This window comes from Mauremys reevesii, linkage group 10 (assembly GCF_016161935.1).
Source record: "Mauremys reevesii isolate NIE-2019 linkage group 10, ASM1616193v1, whole genome shotgun sequence".
Lineage (NCBI taxonomy): Eukaryota > Metazoa > Chordata > Testudines > Geoemydidae > Mauremys > Mauremys reevesii.
Genome location: NC_052632.1, coordinates 34,486,694 through 34,507,434, shown reverse-complemented (window position 1 = coordinate 34,507,434; position 20,741 = coordinate 34,486,694). Strand labels below are relative to the sequence as shown.

At 48.1% G+C, this 20,741-nt stretch overlaps 2 protein-coding genes across 13 annotated transcripts in view; both read right to left on the bottom strand.

Moving 5' to 3' along the window:
* The window catches only part of IREB2 (iron responsive element binding protein 2), a 37,188-nt gene extending 35,144 nt beyond the window's left edge, over positions 1-2,044 (bottom strand). Inside the window, exon 1 of one of the 3 annotated variants that reach the window (XM_039491010.1) lies at positions 1,892-2,044. In XM_039491010.1, the coding sequence (XP_039346944.1) occupies positions 1,892-1,997 (106 nt within the window). In that variant the 5' untranslated portion in view covers positions 1,998-2,044. Of the gene's footprint in view, positions 1-635; positions 795-1,499; positions 1,752-1,891 lie in introns of those variants that run through there. The other 2 variants (XM_039491009.1, XM_039491011.1) reach the window with 2 other exon arrangements.
* Positions 2,045-8,637: 6,593 nt separating this feature from the next.
* LOC120373111 (maestro heat-like repeat-containing protein family member 1) overlaps positions 8,638-20,741 on the bottom strand; it is a 53,131-nt gene continuing 41,027 nt past the window's right edge. For 2 of the 10 annotated variants that reach the window (XM_039491007.1, XM_039491006.1), the window contains one exon: positions 8,638-10,040. Coding sequence is in view for 2 of the 10 variants with exons in the window: in XM_039491006.1 (XP_039346940.1) it covers positions 10,003-10,040 (38 nt within the window). In the remaining 8 variants the exon portion in view is untranslated. Of the gene's footprint in view, positions 10,978-20,741 lie in introns of all 10 variants that reach the window. The other 8 variants (XR_005585397.1, XR_005585393.1, XR_005585392.1 and 5 more) reach the window with 8 other exon arrangements.

Below are 20,741 nucleotides of genomic sequence, written 5' to 3'. Positions count from 1 at the left end.
TACCTCCCAGGGGAGTTGTGAGGATAAGTACATTAAAGATTGTGAAGTACTATGGTAACAAGAGCCATATAAGTACCTAAGGATAATAGACAGAAATGCACTTTATAACGGACCTTATTTAAAAAGATAAAAAAAATCTGTAGAAAAGAACTGCATATTAATTTGAAATTGTTTTCAGAAGGAATGGAATTTACAAAAAGAATATTTATTGCCACTCAAATAATATTAACCTAAATGAACGTCAGTAATATCTCTTAGGAAGGCTTAAAGAACTCAATATAGTTTAAGAAATTCAAATTTGGTTTTAACACAAAAGTTAAAACTGTGACACCACCCACTCTCAGTCCTACAAACATTTACACTGAAATCAATGGAACAACTCAGGCGAGTAAAGTTAAGTATATGCATACGTTTTTGCAGGCAGAGGGCCTTTGTTGATTTTAAAAGACTGTATCAGCAATAGAAGCTTATCTTTTTAGAAGGTTGCCATGTTTTCACCTCCTACTTTGCTTACATTTTCATTGTAATGTAAATGAAGCATCATGGGTACTGTACATATTATTTTGCTTTGATGGTAAGGCCCTGAATCTGCAAACATGCTCAAGTAGTCCATTTATGGGCAAAATGTTACTCACGTGCTTAAATGTTCGCAGGATTATGAACTTAAAGAGGAACCAGAAATGGTCAACAAAAATAACTGAAGGATTTGGAGATACTACTTTTAAAAAAGGGAGTGAGATACTTAGTGAGATGGGGCATCTATTCACAAATATTTAAAGTGAGGCAGCTTAATAAATAGTAACAGCATGAACCTACGCCCTTCAACCTTTTGAAGTAATGAACTACATAGGACTCAGTTATCTACACGGTGAGCTTTTCAATTAAAGGTTTAAAAACAAAGCCCTGTTTGCTCTGTGCCTATCTATTGTAAAAGGTACCCAAGAAGAGTACAAGTATGAGATCCATTGTTTTCAACCCATTTCTGATCCATGACTTGGAAAAGAACCCAATAAGAGTTGAGAGACTTGGGTCACAGAAAGGCCTGTCTTGAGAAATTTGGGGCCCAGTACATCATGTTCGCTGGGACTCCTCCAACCCATTCATAACAGGTGTTTTGAGGGCTCTTCTCAGCTCAGGGTCCGGTATAGCTGTTTCCCCCACTCCCCAATCACAGGATAGTTTTTTGGCCATTTTGCTGGTGGGGGGGGGGCAGTTATTGTGGAGGGCGGGGAGAAGTCAGCAGCACGGGTCCCTGATCGGCAGCTGAGAGGCGTGCAGACAAGGCGGGCACAGATGTGGGGGGGGGGGGTGTGAAGGCTGAGAGCTCCCCTGGGATGGGGTGCGGGGCAGCAGCAGGGGCCGCTACGCAGCACCGTTAGATCTATAGGGAGCGGTGCCAGGAGCGCGGGGGCAGCTGCTCGCGGTGCCGCTCAGTGGTGCCCACGGGCGGCTCTCCACGCCGCCTTGGGCCCTGCCCAGCGGAGAAGGGAGTCACTCACCCCGACTCGGCCGAGCCCCCCCGCCAGGGGACTGCGAGCCTGCCGGTGCAAGCCGGTGAGAGCGGAAAGGGGCCGAACAAAGGACGGGAGATAGCGGAGGCAGCTGCGGGGGGGGTGGTGGTGGCAGCGACGGCGTCGAAAGCGGACCCGGTCCGTGTGGGGGGGGCGATGAGACGATAAAGGCACCGGGGGCAATAACCATCACTCCGGGGGCATTTGCGAGCGGGGGTCGCGGGCCCAGGCCGGGGCAGCTGGGGCCGAGGTACAAGCCAGGCCGCGAACTGCGGGGCGGGGGGGGTCGCACCAGACCAGGAACGCGGGGGCGCTGGGCAGAGGCGGGGCCCTTCGGGAGCGGAATCGCCCCTCCCCCGCCGAGCCCGGCTCGCACTGACCTGGCCTTGCAGAGTCCATCGCTGGCGACCATATTAACGCTACGTGGGGAGGGGGACGAGGAAGACTCGGGGAGGGGGCCGTAGGGGCGGAGCCATCACCAAACATCGCGAGACTGGAAATGAGTTCCGCCCGTCCGATTAGTTGACACAGCTCGCGCGAGACTTTGGGTATTGGCAATAAAGGAAAAACAGCGGGGATCTCGTGAGAATGAGCTGTGGGGGGAGTGGGGAGGATACTGTGCGCGGCCGCTCTCGCGATAGTTCCAGGCTCAATAAAGGAGCGGGTGGGGCTGCTTGGGGGAAGTGTTTTTACTGGTGGCTTAGGTGCCGGGTCAGGTGAGCCTCAGTCTGGGCGTGAGCCTCAGCTTCCGGCGACTCGCTTGTTCCGTGCCCTGGGGCGCCGGCGAGACCGTGGTTGTGCTGGGCTACGCGGGAGCAGACTGGGGCTGTGCCAGCCCTGAGCTGTGCCCCAGGCAGGGAGCGTTGGGGGCACAAGGCAGGGGGTGGCCCTGAGGGCAGCACCCAGGTCCTATCCAGCTGGGCCTTTCACAGCGGGCAGGGTGGGTGCTCGGGTTCATTTCACGTGCCCCTGGGGCAGCTATCAGCTTGGGGAAACTGCTTTTTAGTGCCCCTTCCATTCTGGGTCCAGTTCTGTTCAATAGCTTCATTGAGGATTTAGATAATGGCATAGAGAATAAACAGATAAAATCTGTGATGGACACAAGCTGGGCGGGGTTGCAAGTGCTTTGGAGGAGATGATTAGAATTCAAAATGATCTGGACAAACTGGATAAATAGTCTGAAGAAAGTAGGTGGATGTTCAATAAGGACAGATGCAAAGTACTCCACATAGGAAGGAACAATCAGTTGCACACATACAAAATGGGAAATGACTGCCTAGGAAGGAGAACGGGAAAGGAATCTGTGGGTCATAATGGATCACAAGCTGACTATGAGTCAACAGTGTAATGCTGTTGCCAAGAAAAGCAAACATTCTGGGGTGTATTAGCAGGAGTGTTGTAAGCAAGACACAAGAAGTAATTCTACTCTATTCTGCATTGATTAGGCCTCAACTGGAATATTGTGCCCAGTTCTGGGTGCCACGTTTCAGGAAAGATGTGGACAAATTGGAGAAAATCTGGAGTAGAGCAACAAAAATGATTAAAGGTCTAGGAAACATGACCTATGAAGGAAGATTGAAAAAATTGTGTTTGTTTAGGCTGGAGAAAAGACTACTGAGAGGAGACATGATAACATTTTTTAAATACATAAAAGGTTCTTACAAGGAAGAGGGAGAAAAATAATTCTCCCTAACCTCTGTGGATAGGACAAAAAGCAATCGGACAATTGCAGCAAGGGCAGTTTAGGTTGGATACTAGGAAAAACTTCCTAATTGTCAGGATGGTTAAGCACTGGAATAAATTGCCTAGGGAGGTTGTGGAATTCCCATCATTGGAGATTTTTAAGAGCAGGTTAGCAGGGGACTGGACTAGATGACCTCTTGAAGTCCCTTCCAGTCTTATGAGTCTATGTTTCCCTTGTCCCTCCAAATGGATGTTTTATTGTTCCTCCAGCACTGAGCATGTTAGCAAACCAAGAGCTCTGTGCCCTGCTGTTATCTGCTTGAAGAGTGATGCACAAACTATTGCAATGTGGTCCAATCACCTGAGATCCCAGATCCGGAGCTGATGCTAAATACAAGTGAAATTGACTAGTCCATTCTCATTGGCCAAGCTGAATTGACTGCAAAAAGTAAACAGAATAGATAATAATTAGTAAATTAGGCTTCATTAATTCTATAATTTAATAACAAAGTGGATTAGTAATGCAGCGGAGGAGAGGGTATTTTTTAATAAAGGGACACAGTCAGCTTGAAATCAAGTCAATAAACAAATTTAAAGTAGTTGGAGGTGTTACTTGTAAGGCCAATAAGAATTGAAATTCAGACTGAAGAAAAAAAGAGTTGATAATTCATGTCCTCCCCACAGCTGTGCAATGTCCAAAATCAAATATTTGAGCTTCCAGGTAGAAAAGATTGGGACAGATCTGTTTTTCCTGGAATAGCAGATGTAAATTACACCTCCATGCAACTGCCTGTCCACTGTGCCCCAGGCAAAATTCAGGCAAAGGAGAACAGGTCACTTGCACTGGTTGGGGTTTCCATCAGTATATGTAAGTTTCTTTACTTTTCACTGAGGGTCCTACCAAAGTCCTAGCAGCATGTGCTGCAGTTAGGATACACTCTTAGCTGCTCTAGTTATGCCCCTCACTAACCAACATTGCCCATTTTTTGGACATCCTCCCTGACCAACATTGCCCCCAGGCCATTTTGGGTCCTCGAGAGTATGCAAGAGTGTGAGTTCTTTGAACCATTGCAATCTTCCCCCAGTGAACTTTTTGTCAACGAGGTTCCTGCACCTTCAGTTATGGAAGGTGGCCCACAGGAACTGTGTACCAGCTACTCCGTTGTTAGGCTGTCTGAATGAGATGATTCCTTGTGTTCCTTGTTTGCTGGGTTTTAGGGCACCCTGATAAAATGAACAGACACTTAAAGGACTTCACCATCTCCACACTACTCAGATCCATGTCTTTGGACATTTTATATCTTTAGGACCTCAGATAATTTGCTGTGGGTTTGGAATCCCATTACTGGCTTATCAGAAGAAACAAATTACCATTACCTTTTAATCTTCTTGGTCAGAGTAATTTTGGAGTTTTAGCCCCTGAAGAACAGCAGATATGCTGTAGCAGAGACAAAATATGTTGCAACTAGGAACTTTCCCCCCCCACACACCTTATTTTGACTATTGGGATTTATTTTTCCTTTTCTCTCCCTTTTTGAACATATTATACAACATGTCTTTTGGTTATATCTTTATTTCAGATGTTAATATATGGATACAAGATAGGAATCAGACTCCTCTATGCAAAGTTTTTTTCCACCTTTTCTTTTCAATACAAAAATGTACTTTAAAAAATAGATCTACCCTTGGTTGATATGTCTGTATGCATTAAACTCCTCTTCCCTCACCTTCTGAAATGTCTGTCACAGCTTGCGGAGTGCAGAATTATGTTCAGGAGAAGAGGTTTGAACAAACCCCGCTTTGTCACATAGATGTCACTAAAGAGCTAAAATTACTCAGAACTGAGATCACTGAGTGCTGTGTTAACTAGTGGGGGAGCCTGAAGATATATTGCTAAGCGGCTGGCAGAGCGGAGTAGTTTGTGGGACGGTTGGAGCAGACCATGGGATGGCGAGTGGAGTGAAGCGGGACAGAGTGGAGCAGTTCGTGGGACGGCTGGAGTGGCTCATGGGACGGCTGGTGGAGTGGAGCGGCTCATGGTGAAGGCTGCAGCAGAACCCCACAGAGAGGCAGGGCAGTCAGCCTCGGATCATGTCAGGTGCCCCTTAACACTCCTTGTGCCCCTTTCTCCCCCCCCCATTTCCACCCAGCTGGAGGTCGGGGAGGGGTATAACTCTTCAGATAAACTTTTGAACGCTGGGGCTGCACTGACCAGGGACAGAGACTTTTGGGTGATTTTTGGGTTGCTGGACTCAAGAGACTTTTGGGACTTTGGGGTGATCTTTTGGGTGGTTGGACTTAAGACCCTGAGGGGAAAAGGATACTGCCAAACTTACTTGGGAGTGGGTCTTTTGCTCATGGTTTGTGTTATGAATCCTGTATGTAGTGTTTCCCCAACATAATGCCACATTGTTTCCCTCCTTTATTAAAAGGATTTTGCTACACTCAGGGCTGGTCTACACTGTGGGGGGGATCAATCTAAGATACGCAACTTCAGCTATGTGAATAGCGTAGCTGAAGTCGAAGAATCTTAGATCGATTTACCTCTCGTCCTCACGGTGCAGAATCGATGTCCGCGGCTCCCCCTGTCGACTCTGCTACCACTGTTCACGCTGGTGGAGTTCCGGAGTCGATGGGAGCGCTTTCGGGGATCGATATATCGCGTCTAGATGAGACGCGATATATTGATCCCCAAGAAATAGATTGCTACTCGCCGATACAGCGGGTAGTCTAGATGTACCCTCAGACTCTGTGCTTGCGAGAGGGGAAGTATTGCCTCCTACAGGCACCCGGGGGGTGGTATGTAATTGTCCCAGGTCACTGGGTGGGGGCTCGAGCCGGTTTTGCTTTGAGTTATTGAAACGGAACCCCTAGATACTGAACCTGGCCCTTGTTGCTGCCAACTCAGAGGGTCAGAAGGGTTACATTTAGTAGTTACCGGGACTGACCACTGTAATTAAGTCAGTGTTAAACTTCAACTAACCCTTTATTAAATTACTCATAACTTTACTGAGATTCCTTTTTGGTTTGAAATTTCTTAGGCTCTGTTTCAGTCCACAAATAACTTTATTTTAGTGGGGTGCTGTGTGCATGTACGCATGTGCTGTGAGAGGTTGGGAACAAATATATCCATCTCAGCATCCCTCTCTTCTAATCCAGCTGGAATTCTTGCACGCATGTGAGACTTTTTCTGTATTGTTTTTTATAAACACCTGCATTGAAGACTGACTACAGTCTTGCATCACCTGACACTGCCATTAATCAGGAAAAGATAGGAGAAGCTTAGCATTATTGCAGCGTGAGGGTTATAATCAAGCAGTCAAGTCAGGAACTTCTGGAAGTTACTTCTATTGAGTGTTTAATTCTGCTCTGGTGCACATGTATTTTTTGTGTGTCCCTGTTTTGTTCATTAACACAGTGTTGAATCCATTCCATAAAATATACAGGATATACACTGTGGCAGAGTTAACATTATAGTTCAGAGTTCAACAAACATTTGATGATTTTTGAATTTGATGACTTCTGAGCACTTGATTTCACAGACTTAATTTTCATTAACACTAGGCTTTTGGGGATTTCCAGTTGGGGAATAAGGATGGCTGTGCCTGCTTGTTCAGACGCTGCCTCCAATTTATTGAGGCTTTCCCTTGATCAGTCGGTAAGGGTCAGTGTTTGTACTGCCAGTTCCCCACCAGAGCTAAACATCCCAAATCTGTTGGCCTAGGGAAGTGGATTTGTTTTCACTTTTTAAGTGTTTCATGATCTTGAATGTTGGTGACTATAGCCTTTTATTTATTTATTTTTTTGTCTCTCCCATTTTTGTAGTCCCATGAAAGAGTGAGCAAGCGGCTGCACCAGCGGTTCCAAGCCTGGGTGGACAAATGGACCAAGGAACATGTGACCCGTGAAATGGCAGCTGAGACAAACAAGTGACTAATGGGAGAAGGGTTGGAGGGTTTGGTGCCCTGTACCACTACCTGTGATACAGAGACCCTGCACTTTGTCAGCATTAACAAGTACTGTGTCAAATACGGCACAATATTCAAGACACCGTAAAGTCCCTGAGTGAGGGAAGATCACGTGGTGTGTGTGCGTATGTGTGTATCAAGGAAACGAGGAAGATGCCTTTCTCCTTTCACTGTATATCTCCGTAACATGGCCAGTTCACTAGTGCGAAGCTGGTACAGTCTGTCACCAGCAGGATTCAGTTTAGGAAAACGAATCTCTACAAACCTAAGCTGGAACTGTTGCCAACAGGCCTTTGACTTCAGCGTGCACTGTGGAGGGAAGGACCCTTTTCAGAACTGAGTGATCCTAGAGAAATGCAGCTAGCTCGTACGCACCAGCAGTTTTGAGACTAGCTCCTCAATGGCCTGAGCTTCAAGGGAAGAGAACTGGATGTTGCATACATCCTGACCGGAGTGGTGCATTTAAAGTTACATGCTCAGATATGTCTTGAAACCCAGAGGTGCCTATCACAACTGGATTCTCCTCTGTTAGGCTGCTGCAGGTTTTCCAGGATCTCACCCGGCGTCACCCATCTGTGCAGTCCAGCTGTCGAGAACACCATTTCCTGGATCTGACCCTCGACTCCTCCTTCCTTCACCCTGCTGGACTCCTGATTCAGCCAGTTCAGATTAGTCTGTCCTTTCTAGTGCCAGTGGGATTGTTTTGTATCTGCTTCTTTACTAGTCTTTCCTAGTGCCATGCACCAGCTTTTCACACACATATGCACACACAGCAGAAACAACACAATTTTAACATGTTCCCCTTCCTTTTTGTAAATAAATGTACATATTGTCAATTTTGTTGTTGTTTTTTATTAAAGGAAGTTTGCTTGATGTGCTAGCATAACTGTACCAGCTTCTTGAGTACCATAGTACCAGGTGGCTTGAGAGTTAGTACCTACAAACAGACCTAGGGAGCCATTTATTACACTTTTTACCAAAGGGAGTTAACATTGTAGTGCTTTTGTGTGGAAACTTTTCTCTCCTTTCTTTTGTAAATAAAAAATACGTCTTGGTTCTTATTGAGGAAGACACTCGCTCACCCACGGCCCTGTTCCTGTTCTGAAAGGCACCATGCAGCATGCAGTTTGTAGTGTGGAGAGGGGACATTTGACCATTTTATTATTGGCTTCACAATCTGCCTCCGCCTTCTCCCCTCAATGTGTGTGTTTTGTGGTGAACATGACCATGTTCTAAGCAGCCTGTTAAGATATATAACTTTTAATTTTTTTAATTATTTTTTTGGGTGGGTAATTTTTATCCACCTGGTCTTCCAGCTCAGAGAACCTTTGCTTTTGGGAAGTGTTGCTGAGCTACCTAGCTGGGGTTGATTGTGCTTATATATTTTCCCTCTCAGTATTGGAGAAAACATCCTAAGTACCAAACCAGTATTTCATTAGAGCTGCTGTGTGTGTGTGTGTGTGCGCGTGTGTGAGTGAGAGTGAGAGGCAAGGCGGGTAGGCTGTGTGACGCATTTCACTAGTGAAATCCACAAATGGGATATATATTTTTTTAAGCATAGAAGTTTAGTGCTGGCATATATTTAAGCATTGGAAGATTTTGGTTTTCAGACAAGTTGGCATGGACTTCGTAAGCCACGACAGACCCAACTGCACTGTCTCTCCTCCTCAAAGGAGGCATCTTTTCCTTGCACAAAACAATGCTGCCAGTTGTGCCTGAACAGCTTCCGTTGTCTCAGCTGGAGAGCTGTGAATGCAGATTTGCTGCTTTTCAAAGTCCACTTCTGAAATCTGTTCCAGGGATTTCAAGACAGCTGGTTTCCCCTCAGAACTGAGTTCTCTTACCTTCCCTGGCAGAGAGATGGAGAAATTGGGGGAGGGCAAGCACTCCAGCCTTTGTGCAGCCTGGGAGAGCAGAGTGGTGAAAATGCATGGCCTCTAAGGGTCACTAGTCATTGGCAGCCAATGTACAGAGAGTAGTTCCAGCCATGGTGATGAATGGGAGCCTCCTATGGAGAGAGGAAAAGAGAGTAAAGAGCCCGCGGGGGAGTTTTCAGAGTTGGCCAGCAATAAGTTACCTGTCCCATTTCTCCTCCTTTTGCTGTGTTCAGACAGGAAGGGGGTTTTATTGTGTCCTCTTCCATTTCAAAGGTTTTACACACTCTCCCTTGCGCCTCACCCAATCCTCAGGTGTTTCTTTTCAATGTATGTTAAAGCTGATCTGGAAGTGGAAGTCTGGATAATTTAGACTTTACCAGCGAGGAAGATCTCCTCCTGCAGCAGGGTTTTCACCTACAGCTTTCATCCCTCCCGATGTCTGACATCTGAGCTCCAAGCTCTGATCCCAGCCTGTACAATAGCAAAGATTTCTTTTTACTTTAAATTGCTTTTTGTATTCTGTAATGTGATCCTTGGCCACCTATCCATGTGATGATTTCTATACAAATGTTGTAAACTTGTCTGTAGTGCAGTATTTCCATTAAAATATCAGGGCTAATCATTGTGTACAGAATCTTCTTCCTTTTTGATCATACACAATGAGATTTTGACATACACTCTCCAGAGGGAAGGGAGGAAGATGCATCTGAGGAAATCACTCCTTTAATAAAAACAGAATTAGAGGTGGTGGAAGGAGATAGTAGATCAGAAAATTTGATCTCTATTTAGGACACTCACAAATGACCAATGTTTGACTTACCCTTTAATTTATCTGCTAGGGTATCGCCTCTGGATTCCAGACACTAATTTGTAAGCAATTCCCAGTTCCTGTTCAGAGGTGTGAAACTCCCTTTATTTTATAGCAGTTGCAACATTTTGTGATGGCTGAGAGACAATAATTAGTCACTTCTTCCCCTGGAGTTGGGAGGTCATCCCAGCTGCTATAGATCAGAACAAATACGGAAGTAATCAGCCCTGTAAATTTCAGTTCCACTAAAGCTGCTGGGGGAAGGGGTTGACACCCCCCCCCCGCCCTTGAGTCAGTCTGGGAAATGGGATAATACAATTTACCAGCCAGTGAAAATGTCCAAAAAAACCCCAACTCTCTCCCTCCATCTTGTTAGCAGCAGGGCTGTTAAATAACAAATCAATCCTTTTTGGTTCCTTAACACATTAACAGTTGTCTTTAGCCTGATTCTCTGTTGATTTAGAGCTGTCTTCAGCACTCCCTTTGCCTACATCCAGTGTTTCGAGGTTGAGGTCTATCACATCCACAGTCATGGTGTTTAGGCCACTAAACACGCAGCCACCCTGATGTGAACCTTGAATATTTTTTAGCCTCAGTGGTAACATTGCACTTTATATGGCTCGGTATTTTGTGGAACAGTTTAATAGTTTTTCCTCTCTGCTTTCTGTCTCTTGCCGTTGGGTGAGGAAGCACCATGAGGTAATTGGATTATATAAATACACAGGTGGAACTACCAGAAAAGCTCAGCCAGCTGTCATTGGGTATCCCAAGCCACATGCTAAGGAGCACTGAATACAGACTGTTAAGTCCATTCATAATGAGTGGGGGATCGGAGAGATGCAAATAGTGGCAATGTCTGAAGGTGCTCTAAGGTACTGGAGAGCCTGACTGGTTTTCAACAGTGCTTTGAGCCTCCCTTTGAACTCTTCCCTTTCGGACTCTGAACTGGGGGATGTCAGCAAGCAAGGGTCATAGAGCACAACCATCCCTTCTGGCCTTAGAATCTCGTCTGACTGCCTGTATAACCCAGAACTTCTCCCTCTCAGCTTCCAGGAATTAGATGTTTCGGACCGTAAGCTCTCCTGTCTTTGACACACATGGAGACTTTTCCCAGTTGGGTGGCAGAGAATCTGTTGGAAGTACGTGTTCCCAAGGCAGATGTAGCACCTCTCTCCTTAGCTGCTTTCTGGAAGGTGTCCCAAATGAAACCTAGTCCCTTTGGATTCCCCTAGGAAGTGGCTGTGTAGTAGAAGCAGCTTATTGGTCTTCCAGGAGCATGTTTATAAAACGTCATCTCCACGACCCTGCAGTGAGGCCCTGAGAACCCAACACCCGTCCCACAGCTGTTGGGCTCAGTAATTTTGGGGACTGACTCTCCACATAGCTCCTTCCCCAACTCTGCCCAGATGGATTGTGGGCGGGGAGCACCTTGAAGGACAGAAATACAAATGGTGGCTGGTGCCCTGCATGCTGTTAAATAACCAGCCCTGCCTGCCTCCCCTGGGATACATGATGGACAAGTGAAGCCGGAGAAGAGCAGGAGGCTTGGACCGCCCGCCCTGCTGTAAGTCCCAGCTGAGGGGTAGTTCTGTGCTGGGAGGAGGGGCAGGGGGAAATCGGGGAGGGGTTCTAGGGGCAGGGGGCAGCAGCCATATCGCACGGTGGCTGGGAGCCAGAACCCAGTTGGAGTGACCTGCAGAGTGTAGGAGGAGGGAGAAAACCCTCAGGGCTGGTTCTGGGGTATCCTCTCCCCAGCCATAGTGTGAACCTCCCTGCCCCGTGAGGTGTTGCCATCCTGGCCCGGGCAGGAGCCATAGCTGGTCAGCAGGGCCTGGGAGTCAGAAGTGAGTCGTTCCTGGCAGGCTGGGGGCAGTGGCAAGCAGAGAGGGGGTGGACTCCACAAGAGGGAGGGCAACAACCTCCCATGGGAGACCCGGCTGCTGGAGGAGACTTTCCCCCTACTCCCTCACGAGCTGCGGTGCCGCCGGCAGGGACTCTGAGCCGCCCCAGCCAAGGGTGAGGCTGGGGGTTGATCTGAGCCTTATTTGGTGCTAACTCTGCAGAACCCAGCCTGGCATATGCCAGGAAGTCCTGTTGCAGACCCAGCACTAACCATCTCTCCCAAGGATTGCTGCCAGCCCCCTGAAAGTGGCAGCTCCAAGAGCTCCTGCACGCATAGGCGGCAGGTTTGTATAATTTTTGGTGGGGCCCAAAATGGTGGTGCCCCCCCGCTCCCGCCCTGTAAGCCGATATAAAATGAAGCTACAACGCGTCAGTGCCACAAGATTACAAGGGTCAATTAAAAGTGGAAAGTCAGAAGCAGCACTTGCCTACTTCAATATACAGTATTATATTTTGTTGCACCTGTTGTGATGAAGTGGGAATGTTCTTAATATTTTCTCTGAATACTGTGTGGGTGCCTCAGTTTCCCCTGCAAGATGCCAACTGAAGGTGTTGGGGACAAAGAGATCAGGTGGCCTCCTTGTCCAGAAGAGACACAGAGGCCAGAGGAGGGAGTGTCAGTTTGGAGCTGGCTGGGGAAATGGGGAGAGACCCAGAACTTGGTTCTGGGCTCCCCACCCTCCAAGATGGACCTGACAGAGGGGTTCTGTTTTCTGTACCAACAAGCTCTGTTTAAACTGTGTTCCCGTCATCTAATAAACCTTCTGTTTTACTGTCTGGCTGAGAGTCACATCTGACTGCGGAGTTGGGGTGCAGCGACCTCTGGTTGCCCCAGGACCAGCCTGGGCAGACTCACTTTGGAAAGTGCACAGTGTGGAAGGGCATGCTGAATGCTCCGAGGTCAGACCCAGGAAGGTGTAAGCTTCTTGCCCTGGAGACAGTATGCTCCGAGAGAGGAGGCTCCCCCAGAGTCCTGACTGGCTTTGTATGGAGATGTTCCAAAGCATCACAGCATTCCCTTCCACACCGTGCACTTCCCAGAAGTCCGCACAGGCACTGACACTCCCTCCTCCGGCCTTTGTCTCTTTTCCAGGCATTAGGAGGCCACCTGATCTCTCTGTTCTCCAACACCTTCAGTTGGCACCTTGCAGGGGAAACTGATTTGGGAGAAATGAAGTAAAAGCTGCCCAAACCGAGCTTGAGCACTCCTGAATTTTGAGGTGTTCAAATCTGGAAGGCAGGTGCTGGGGGTGGGAGAGGGCTGTGGGCTCCATGGGGGAGCATGGCAGCAACTGTCTGGAGCTGCATGGAGCCAGATACGCTGGTCTGAGTGGCACAGTAAGCGGTTTTGGGGTTGGAGAAGAGGTAGGGAGTTCCGGGGGGCAGTCAAGGGACAAGGAGCAGGGGGGGTTGGATGGGGCAGAAGTTCGAAGGGGCAGTCAGGGGCCAGGCAGCAATTGGATAGGCATGGGAGTCTAAGAGGTTTATCAGGGGACAGGTAGGGGGTGCGGTCCTGGGGGAGGAAGTTGGGTGGGGTCTCAGGAGGGGGCAGTTGGGGACAAGGAGAAGGGAGGCTTAGATAGGGGCTGAGGTCCCAAGGGGCAGTTAGGGGCAGGGGTCTCGGGAGGGGGTAATCGGGGAACAAGGACCAGTGGGGCTTAGATAGGGGGTGGAGGTTCTGGGGGGCAGTTGGGGCAGGGGTCTGGGGAGGGGGCAATCAGCGGCCAGAGGCTGGGATTCAAAGGGCTCTGGGCTGCTGGCAGCCGCGGGGATCCCAGAGCCCTTTAAATCCCAGCCCCAGCTGGGAGTCAGAGGACTCTGGGCTGCCTGCAACCGCGGGGAGCCCAGAGCCTTTTAAATCCCAGCCGCAGCCGGGAATCAGAGGGCTCTGGGCTTCCCGCTGCGGCGGGCAGCCCAGAGCCCTTTAAATCTCAGCCGCGGCTGGGATTTAAAGGGCTCTGGGCTGCCTGCAACCGCGGGGAGCCCAGAGCCTTTTAAATCCCAGCCGCGGCCGGGAATCAGAGAACTCTGGGCTCCCCGCCGCGGCGGGCAGCCCAGAGCCTTTTAAATCTCAGCCGCGGCTGGGATTTAAAGGGCTCTGGGCTGCCTGCAACCCCGGGGAGCCCAAAGCCTTTTAAATCCCAGCCGCGGCTGGGAATCAGAGGGCTCTGGGCTCCCCGCCGTGGCGGGCAGCCCAGAGCCTTGTAAATCTCCGCCGCAGCTGGGATTTTATGGGCTCTGGGCTGCCTGCAACCACGGGGAGCCCAGAGTTTTAAATCCCAGCCGCGGCTGGGATTTAAAGGCTCTGGGCTGCCTGCAACCGCGGGAGCCCAGAGTTTTAAATCCCAGCCGCGGCTGGGAATCAGAGGCTCTGGGCTCCCACCGCGCGGGCAGCCCAGAGCCTTTTAAATCCCAGCCGCGCCGGGAATCAGAGGGCTCTGGGCTCCGCCACGGGCAGCCCAGAGCCTTTAAATCTCAGCCGCGGCTGGGATTTAAAGGGCTCTGGGCTGCCTGCGGGGAGCACAGAGCCTTTTAAATCCCAGCCGCGGCTGGGATTTAAAGGGCTCTGGGCTGCCTGCAACCGCGGGGAGCCCAGAGCCTTTTAAATCCCAGCCGTGGCCGGGAATCAGAGTGCTCTGGGCTGTCTGCTGCGGCGGGCAGCCCAGAGCCTTTTAAATCCCAGCCGCGGCCGGGAATCAGAGGGCTCTGGGCTCCCCGCCGCGGCAGGCAGCCCAGAGCCCTCTTATTCCCTGCGGTGGCTGGGATTTAAAAGGCTCTGGGCTGCCAGCAGCGCACAGCAGGGGAGAAACCTAGCTCCAGATATTGCTGGAGCAGAGCCCCTGTCTGTGAATATTCCTGGGGCTAAAGCCCCAGGAGCCCATATAAGTTGGCGCCCATGCCTGCACGCACAGAGCAGCTGACCCCCACCCCAGCCCCAGCTATGCTCATGGGGTTACGAAATTCCAGCTCTGAGCCTCCCTGCTTTCAACAGCTGATCATGCCCCAAAGGGCTGTGCCAGAGCTGAGGAAACAGAGCCAGGTGCTGAGGAAACACATCCCAGGGCTGGAGTGTGCAGTCCAACCCCTCCCGCGCATCATGGGCATTAGTTCTGTCAGAGGCTGACCCTGCCAGCTGCTCCCTAGGCAGAACCCAGCCAGGTGCTGAGCAGGTATCCCAGGCCTGGTGCTTAAATACCTGTACAGGCGGCAGTCAGCCCAAGAAGGGTGGGCAGGGGTTGGAGTAGAGTCTCAGGCTGAACTGCAGGCCACAAGCGGAGCCAGTGTCACTTCTCACAGCCCCAGTCCACAGAGCAAGAGAGGACTAAGGCTGCTGCAGCCAGAATTTCCTTCACTCCGGCTGCAGGGCCTGGGCTCGCCCAACATGTGACTTTGGCTGTCAGAAAACTCCCCAGCTCCCTTTAAAAACCGATTCTCCCCTCCCCCCATCACTGTCGAGGACAAACTGCATGGGTCAGCTCTTGCTTAGGGAGGGGGAGTTTGAGCTCCTTACATTGGCTCTGTAGTGAAGCGAGCTCCTAACCAGCAAGGTCATGTGAAAGTAAAATGAATTATATTGTAAAAATAAGAATGGATTAAAGAAATGTTGTATGTACCTTTAAGCAGAAGTAAGAAATGTTGAAATACAGGTGCCAGGAAAAGAAACATTAGGCATAAACAATGGTGCTAATGGCGAAACATTAACAGACGATCAGTAATAGTTAGTAAGGAAATAAGATATGCATGCCTAGCCCAGGTAAACTTATCTGATTCTGCTTCCTTTGTTATCTTGTTAAGTTCTCACCCTTTTATCTGTATAAATAAGATAGTTTGTGTCTTGCGTGGTGCTCACATTATCTGGGTGTTGTTAGCAGAGCGCTGTGCTAATAAAACAGAGTGGTCTGACAAACTGTGAGTCCTGAGTCTAACTTTGACAGTCACTAATAATAGCAAGAGGCAAGAGTTTATTTGAACTGAACAAATTGTTTAAAAGAGGCAGGGTGGGGAGTAAACAGAAGCCTAAATTGCAGCAGGTAGCATGTAAGTGGGAAAGTAGAAGTGCTGAGATGGCTTGTGAAGAGCAAGTAACTGAAGGGATTTGGGGCTGGTCTACACTATGGGGGAAAATCGATCTAAGATACGCAACTTCAGCTACAAGAATAATGTAGCTGAAGTCGAAGTATCATATTGAATTACCTACCGTCCTCACGGCGTGGGATCGATGTCCACGGCTCCCCATGTCGACTCCGCTACCACCGTTCGGGTTGGTAGCATTCCGGAGTCGACAGGAGCGCGTTCAGGGATCGATATATCGCGTCTAGATGAGACGCGATATATCGATCCCCGCGATATATCGATCCCCGAGAAATCGATTGCTACCCGCCGATACGGCGGGTAGTGAAGACGTACCCATAGACAAACACTAAAGACACTTTATGGAGATCAGAAGCCTGTGAGCAATTAAAGAGAAGCTAATATTTTTGTGTGTTCATCTTCTGCCTTTCTCACAGAGGCTGTTGGACAGAGATCTATCCGAGACTGGTTCTCTTCTATTTACAGAGGTACTATCGGGGCTTGAGAGAGCAGCAGAGGCAGTCCCAGACCAAGCTGATAATTTACAAAGTAACCCCCCCTCCCACTTCTTCGAGCTGGACTTCATCCTGCTCTTAGTAGTATAAAGGCGCTACTGTCAGTCAAAGCCTAACCCCACCCCTTGACGCCTTAAACCCTGCCCACCTATCACCAGAAGTCCTGCCCCATGTGACCCCTCTAAGAGCTCCTCCCACTGTCCTCTACCAATCAGGTTGGGTTTCAGCTGTTGGGGACCACCCCCAAGAGGAGATTTGACCAACGAGGAGGAAGTCCGGGGTGGGGTGATCCGTCCGGAAGTGGTTTGTGTGATCCCTCTAAGAACTCCTCCCATCGCCCTCTATCAATTGTGATAGGTTTTGGACACATAGGTCCACCCCAAGAGCAGATTTGACCAAAATAGGGCAGGTTCTGGGACTGGGTGAACTGCCCAGAAGAGGGTGGTGTGACTCCTCGAAGAACTCCTCCCAGTGCCCTCTGCCAATCAGAGCACAGAACCATCACCCCATAAGTCCTAGTGTCAGGCAGAAGAGGCCATCTTTTACCAAGATCGTGTGTTTTAGAAACCGTGGAAACATGGACTCCTTCACCACCCCTATGAGAACTTCGGACTTTGTTTTAGCCCCGAGAGTCTTCGACCATCCACGGAGAAAGTGCTACATCAGCAACAGTTCCGAGGAGGAGGTGGGAGCGACTGAGGTTACACTGTGGATGGATACGCCGGAACCCAAACCGAAACCCAACTGCTTGTGAGACACCCCCCCAGAGGAGGAAGGTGAGGTGACCGGAAAAGATGTCGCACAGGTAAATGAATGATTAGGAAGTGACGGATGATGATGGGGTGTAATGGGTTAGGAACCAGGGGTTGTGTGAATCTAAAAAACAAGCAGTGGGAACTTGTTTCTTGTCTGAAAATCTCTCAACAGCTTTCTAGAGGCCCCGGACAGCATTGCATCAAGCAGCAAAGATGAACTGGGCCCACCTTGTTTTTGCTCAATGGCGATACAAATTGTTGAAGTGGACTCCGAGGATGACAGCTATGTGTTTAACAGGAGGCGTGGCATGGAACTATCTGAGCCAGTGCCACGTTGTGAGCGTAAAAAAGTCATGTGGACTATTGTACAGGCTGCTGTTTATGCTGTCCTTAAACACTGCCTTAGGGAAAAGCTTTTTGAAGATTGTGAGGGCTGTGTCATAGATGCGCCAGCCCAGTGGCAGTATGACTTGGACTTCAGTGGATATAAACTGCAAGTTCCTTGGCCTGTGTGCTGAGCTGTGTTTGGAAAGCTTATTAAACACTGTTATTGCCATAGGTTATGCTATGCAATGTCTGTGCCTGACCCAAGAACATTTAGCGCAAGGGGTGATCTTGTTAAATGCTGTGCAATTCAATGAAGACCCTGACCGTGTTTTAAAGAAAATGACCAAACTGGAAGATGGCTGCTTACAGCGTTATATTGTCCGTCTAGTCCGCACAAAAAGTTACAGAACCCTGCTTAAGAAAAAGACTATTTGTAAGAAATCTAAAAGGATTAAGTTAGAGAATGGTGAGGGTAGCTGTAAATTTAAAAAAAAATTGAAAAGGACTTTGTGACTATCTGTGTTTCTGTTAGAAGGTCTCTGGCCCTTAAGTGAGCTAAAAGTTTTAATGAGCATCTTAGTTTGTTTTCAAGGAGCTGTATGTTTTTTAAATAAAAAATAAATAGTTTGTGAGAACGTAGCTCTTGTGTTTTTGTGTAAAAGAGAACCATTTACAGCAAAAACCTGAACTGTATGTTGTGGGAGGGAAAAATCCTAAAAATGTGTTTACAATAAAACAAAAAACAAAAGAACCCCAGAACAAAACAAAAAAAACCCCAGGGATGGTTCAGACATGTATTTGAGTACAATAGAGCTGACTTATCCTGTTGAACTGAATGGTTTTAACCACACCCCCACTGAATTAGCCAGGGTGACTGTGATTACTCACTCTTGTTGTCATAGGGTTAAATTTGATGGGTGTGCACCCATGGTAAGGGGGTGGATGGGTGAAGATGGTGAATTCTGATTAATATGAAATGAAAGAAAACCTCAGGAATTCGCAGATGCTATTGGACAGTTTAAATATGGCCCAGGAGCTGGTGGAATGCTATGGGTCATTCTTTCTAGAAACTCCCCCCCACCCCCGCCAAACTTTAAGCATGAAAGAAACATGTTTTAAAAAACACAAGCCCCAAGACATTCATTGATATCTGCAAAGGGCCCTCACTTGGAAACGTATTTTAACTAAAAGAAAAAAAAGCCCAGTTGTGCAGACCCACCCCCACCCCAGATTGCAAAAGGGAATGCTAGGGGAGGGCTGCCTAAAGTCCTTAAGTATCTATTATTTCTGAGCTGTGGTGATTAAATTAACCTGGTAACTACTATTTTGAAATGTGTTTGAAACAAAGTGTTAGGACGGTATAAAAACCTCAGGTATTTTGGCCATGCTGTGTTACAAAATAATGGTGCCTATCTTTATTGCAGTGTGATCTGTTTAGCATGGAACCAGTAACTTGAAGCTGCATTTCACAACTAGGGCCAAGGTAAAAAAACATTTTTCACTATATTTGTGCTTCATACTGTTAAATTAAAAACAAACAGAAAAAACCACTTCAGGTATTACACAGGTTGTATAGGGATTTGGGAGTAATACTAACTAACGTTTTTGCTTGTTCTTTAACCTGAAGGCCCAAACGTGGGGGGGGGGGGGGAGCAGAACAACCATGTGCCTTTTAAAGGCATGTGGATTTATTAAAAAGTATTTGGTTGCAAACTTGGTTTGGTGTGTTTATAAAGCTGCTGTTTTTGTGTGTGAGAGAAAAGTATTTGGTGGCAAACTTGGTTTGGTGTGTTTATAAAGCTGCTGGGGTTTTGTGTATGTGTGTGTGTGTGCGCGATAGGGGGTCTGTGCATTATATAGGTGTGACGGTTTGGATCACAGAAACCCCCTGGGAGCTGCCACCTGATGTGCCCAGACTACTTCTAGCCCTGCTTTCTCTGCCAGCTCAGGACTCCAGCACCCTGTCTTGCTGAACCAGACTCTCCCGTCTGCTCCAGCAAAGACCCAGGATCTGAATTACTTGCCCCACAGCTGCAGGTTTACCTGAAAGGAGCTCACAGAAGTGTTCCTGTCTTTAACACTCAGATGCCCAACTCCCAATGGAGTCCAAACCCAAATAAATCTGTTTTACCCTGTATAAAGCTTATATAGGATAAACTCATAAATTTGTTCACCCTCCATAACACCGATAGAGAGAGATGCACAGTTGTTTGCTCCCCCAGGTATTAATACATACTCTGAGTTAATTAATAAGTAAACAGTGATTTTATTAAATACAGAAAGTAGGATTTTAGTGGTTCCAAGTAGTAACAGACAGAACAAAGTCAGTCACCAAGCAAAATAAAATAAAATGCGCAAATCTATGTCTAAACAAACCGAATACAGATAAGATCCTTAGCAGTTGCAGAATGCCCCCTGTTACAGACTAATCTCCTTTTAGCTTGGGTCCAGCAATCACTCACACCCCTTGCACACTGTCCTTTGTTCCAGTTTCCTTCAAGTATCCTGGGGGGTGGAGAGGCTTTCTCTTTAGCCAGCTGAAGACAAAATGGAGGGATCTCCCAGGGGTTTAAATAGACTTTCTCTTGTGGGTGGAGACTCCCTCCTTACTCCTATGCAAAGTCCAGCTCCAAGATGGAGTTTTGGAGTCACCTGGGCAAGTCACATGTCCATGCATGACTCACAGTTTGTACAGGTAGCATCCATTGTTTACATGCTACCTTGAATGTCCTCAAGTAGACTTCTTATGTGGCTTGGAGCATTCCAAGATCCATTGTCCTTTAAGTGTTTCTTGATTGGGTACTTAATTTCAACATTCCTTTCTCCAGGAACTGATCAAATGCTCTACTAAGGTTATTTAGAAATCAAGCCAGTACACAGCCAATGTTCATAACATTCATAACTTTGAATACAAAAATGGTACATGCATACAAATAGGATTAAAAAGACAAGTCAGCAAAAAGACTACCTCAGAGCCCATGCAGGCTATCACATTTACAAATAATGGTCCTCACTCGGCCGGGCACCCTCCCAATCTTAATTCCCCTATCTCCGACAACCCTGGGCAGCGCCGACCCAAGGAGACCCTTAGCAACATGATTTGGAAGGAGCTGGTGAATTTAGGGGAGGATATGGGAAAATATGATCGCCAGCCCCTCAGCATCCTGATTAATACTTTGTCAGGTCATATGGAAAACGGAGTTAATGCAGGGAGCTCCCCCACAACCCACTGCACCAGTATGGAGGGCATCCCCCACACCCACTCCCTGTCAAAGCCAGATCCCTGTCCCCTTTTCTGAGTGGAGGCTCTGGGAGATTGACAAT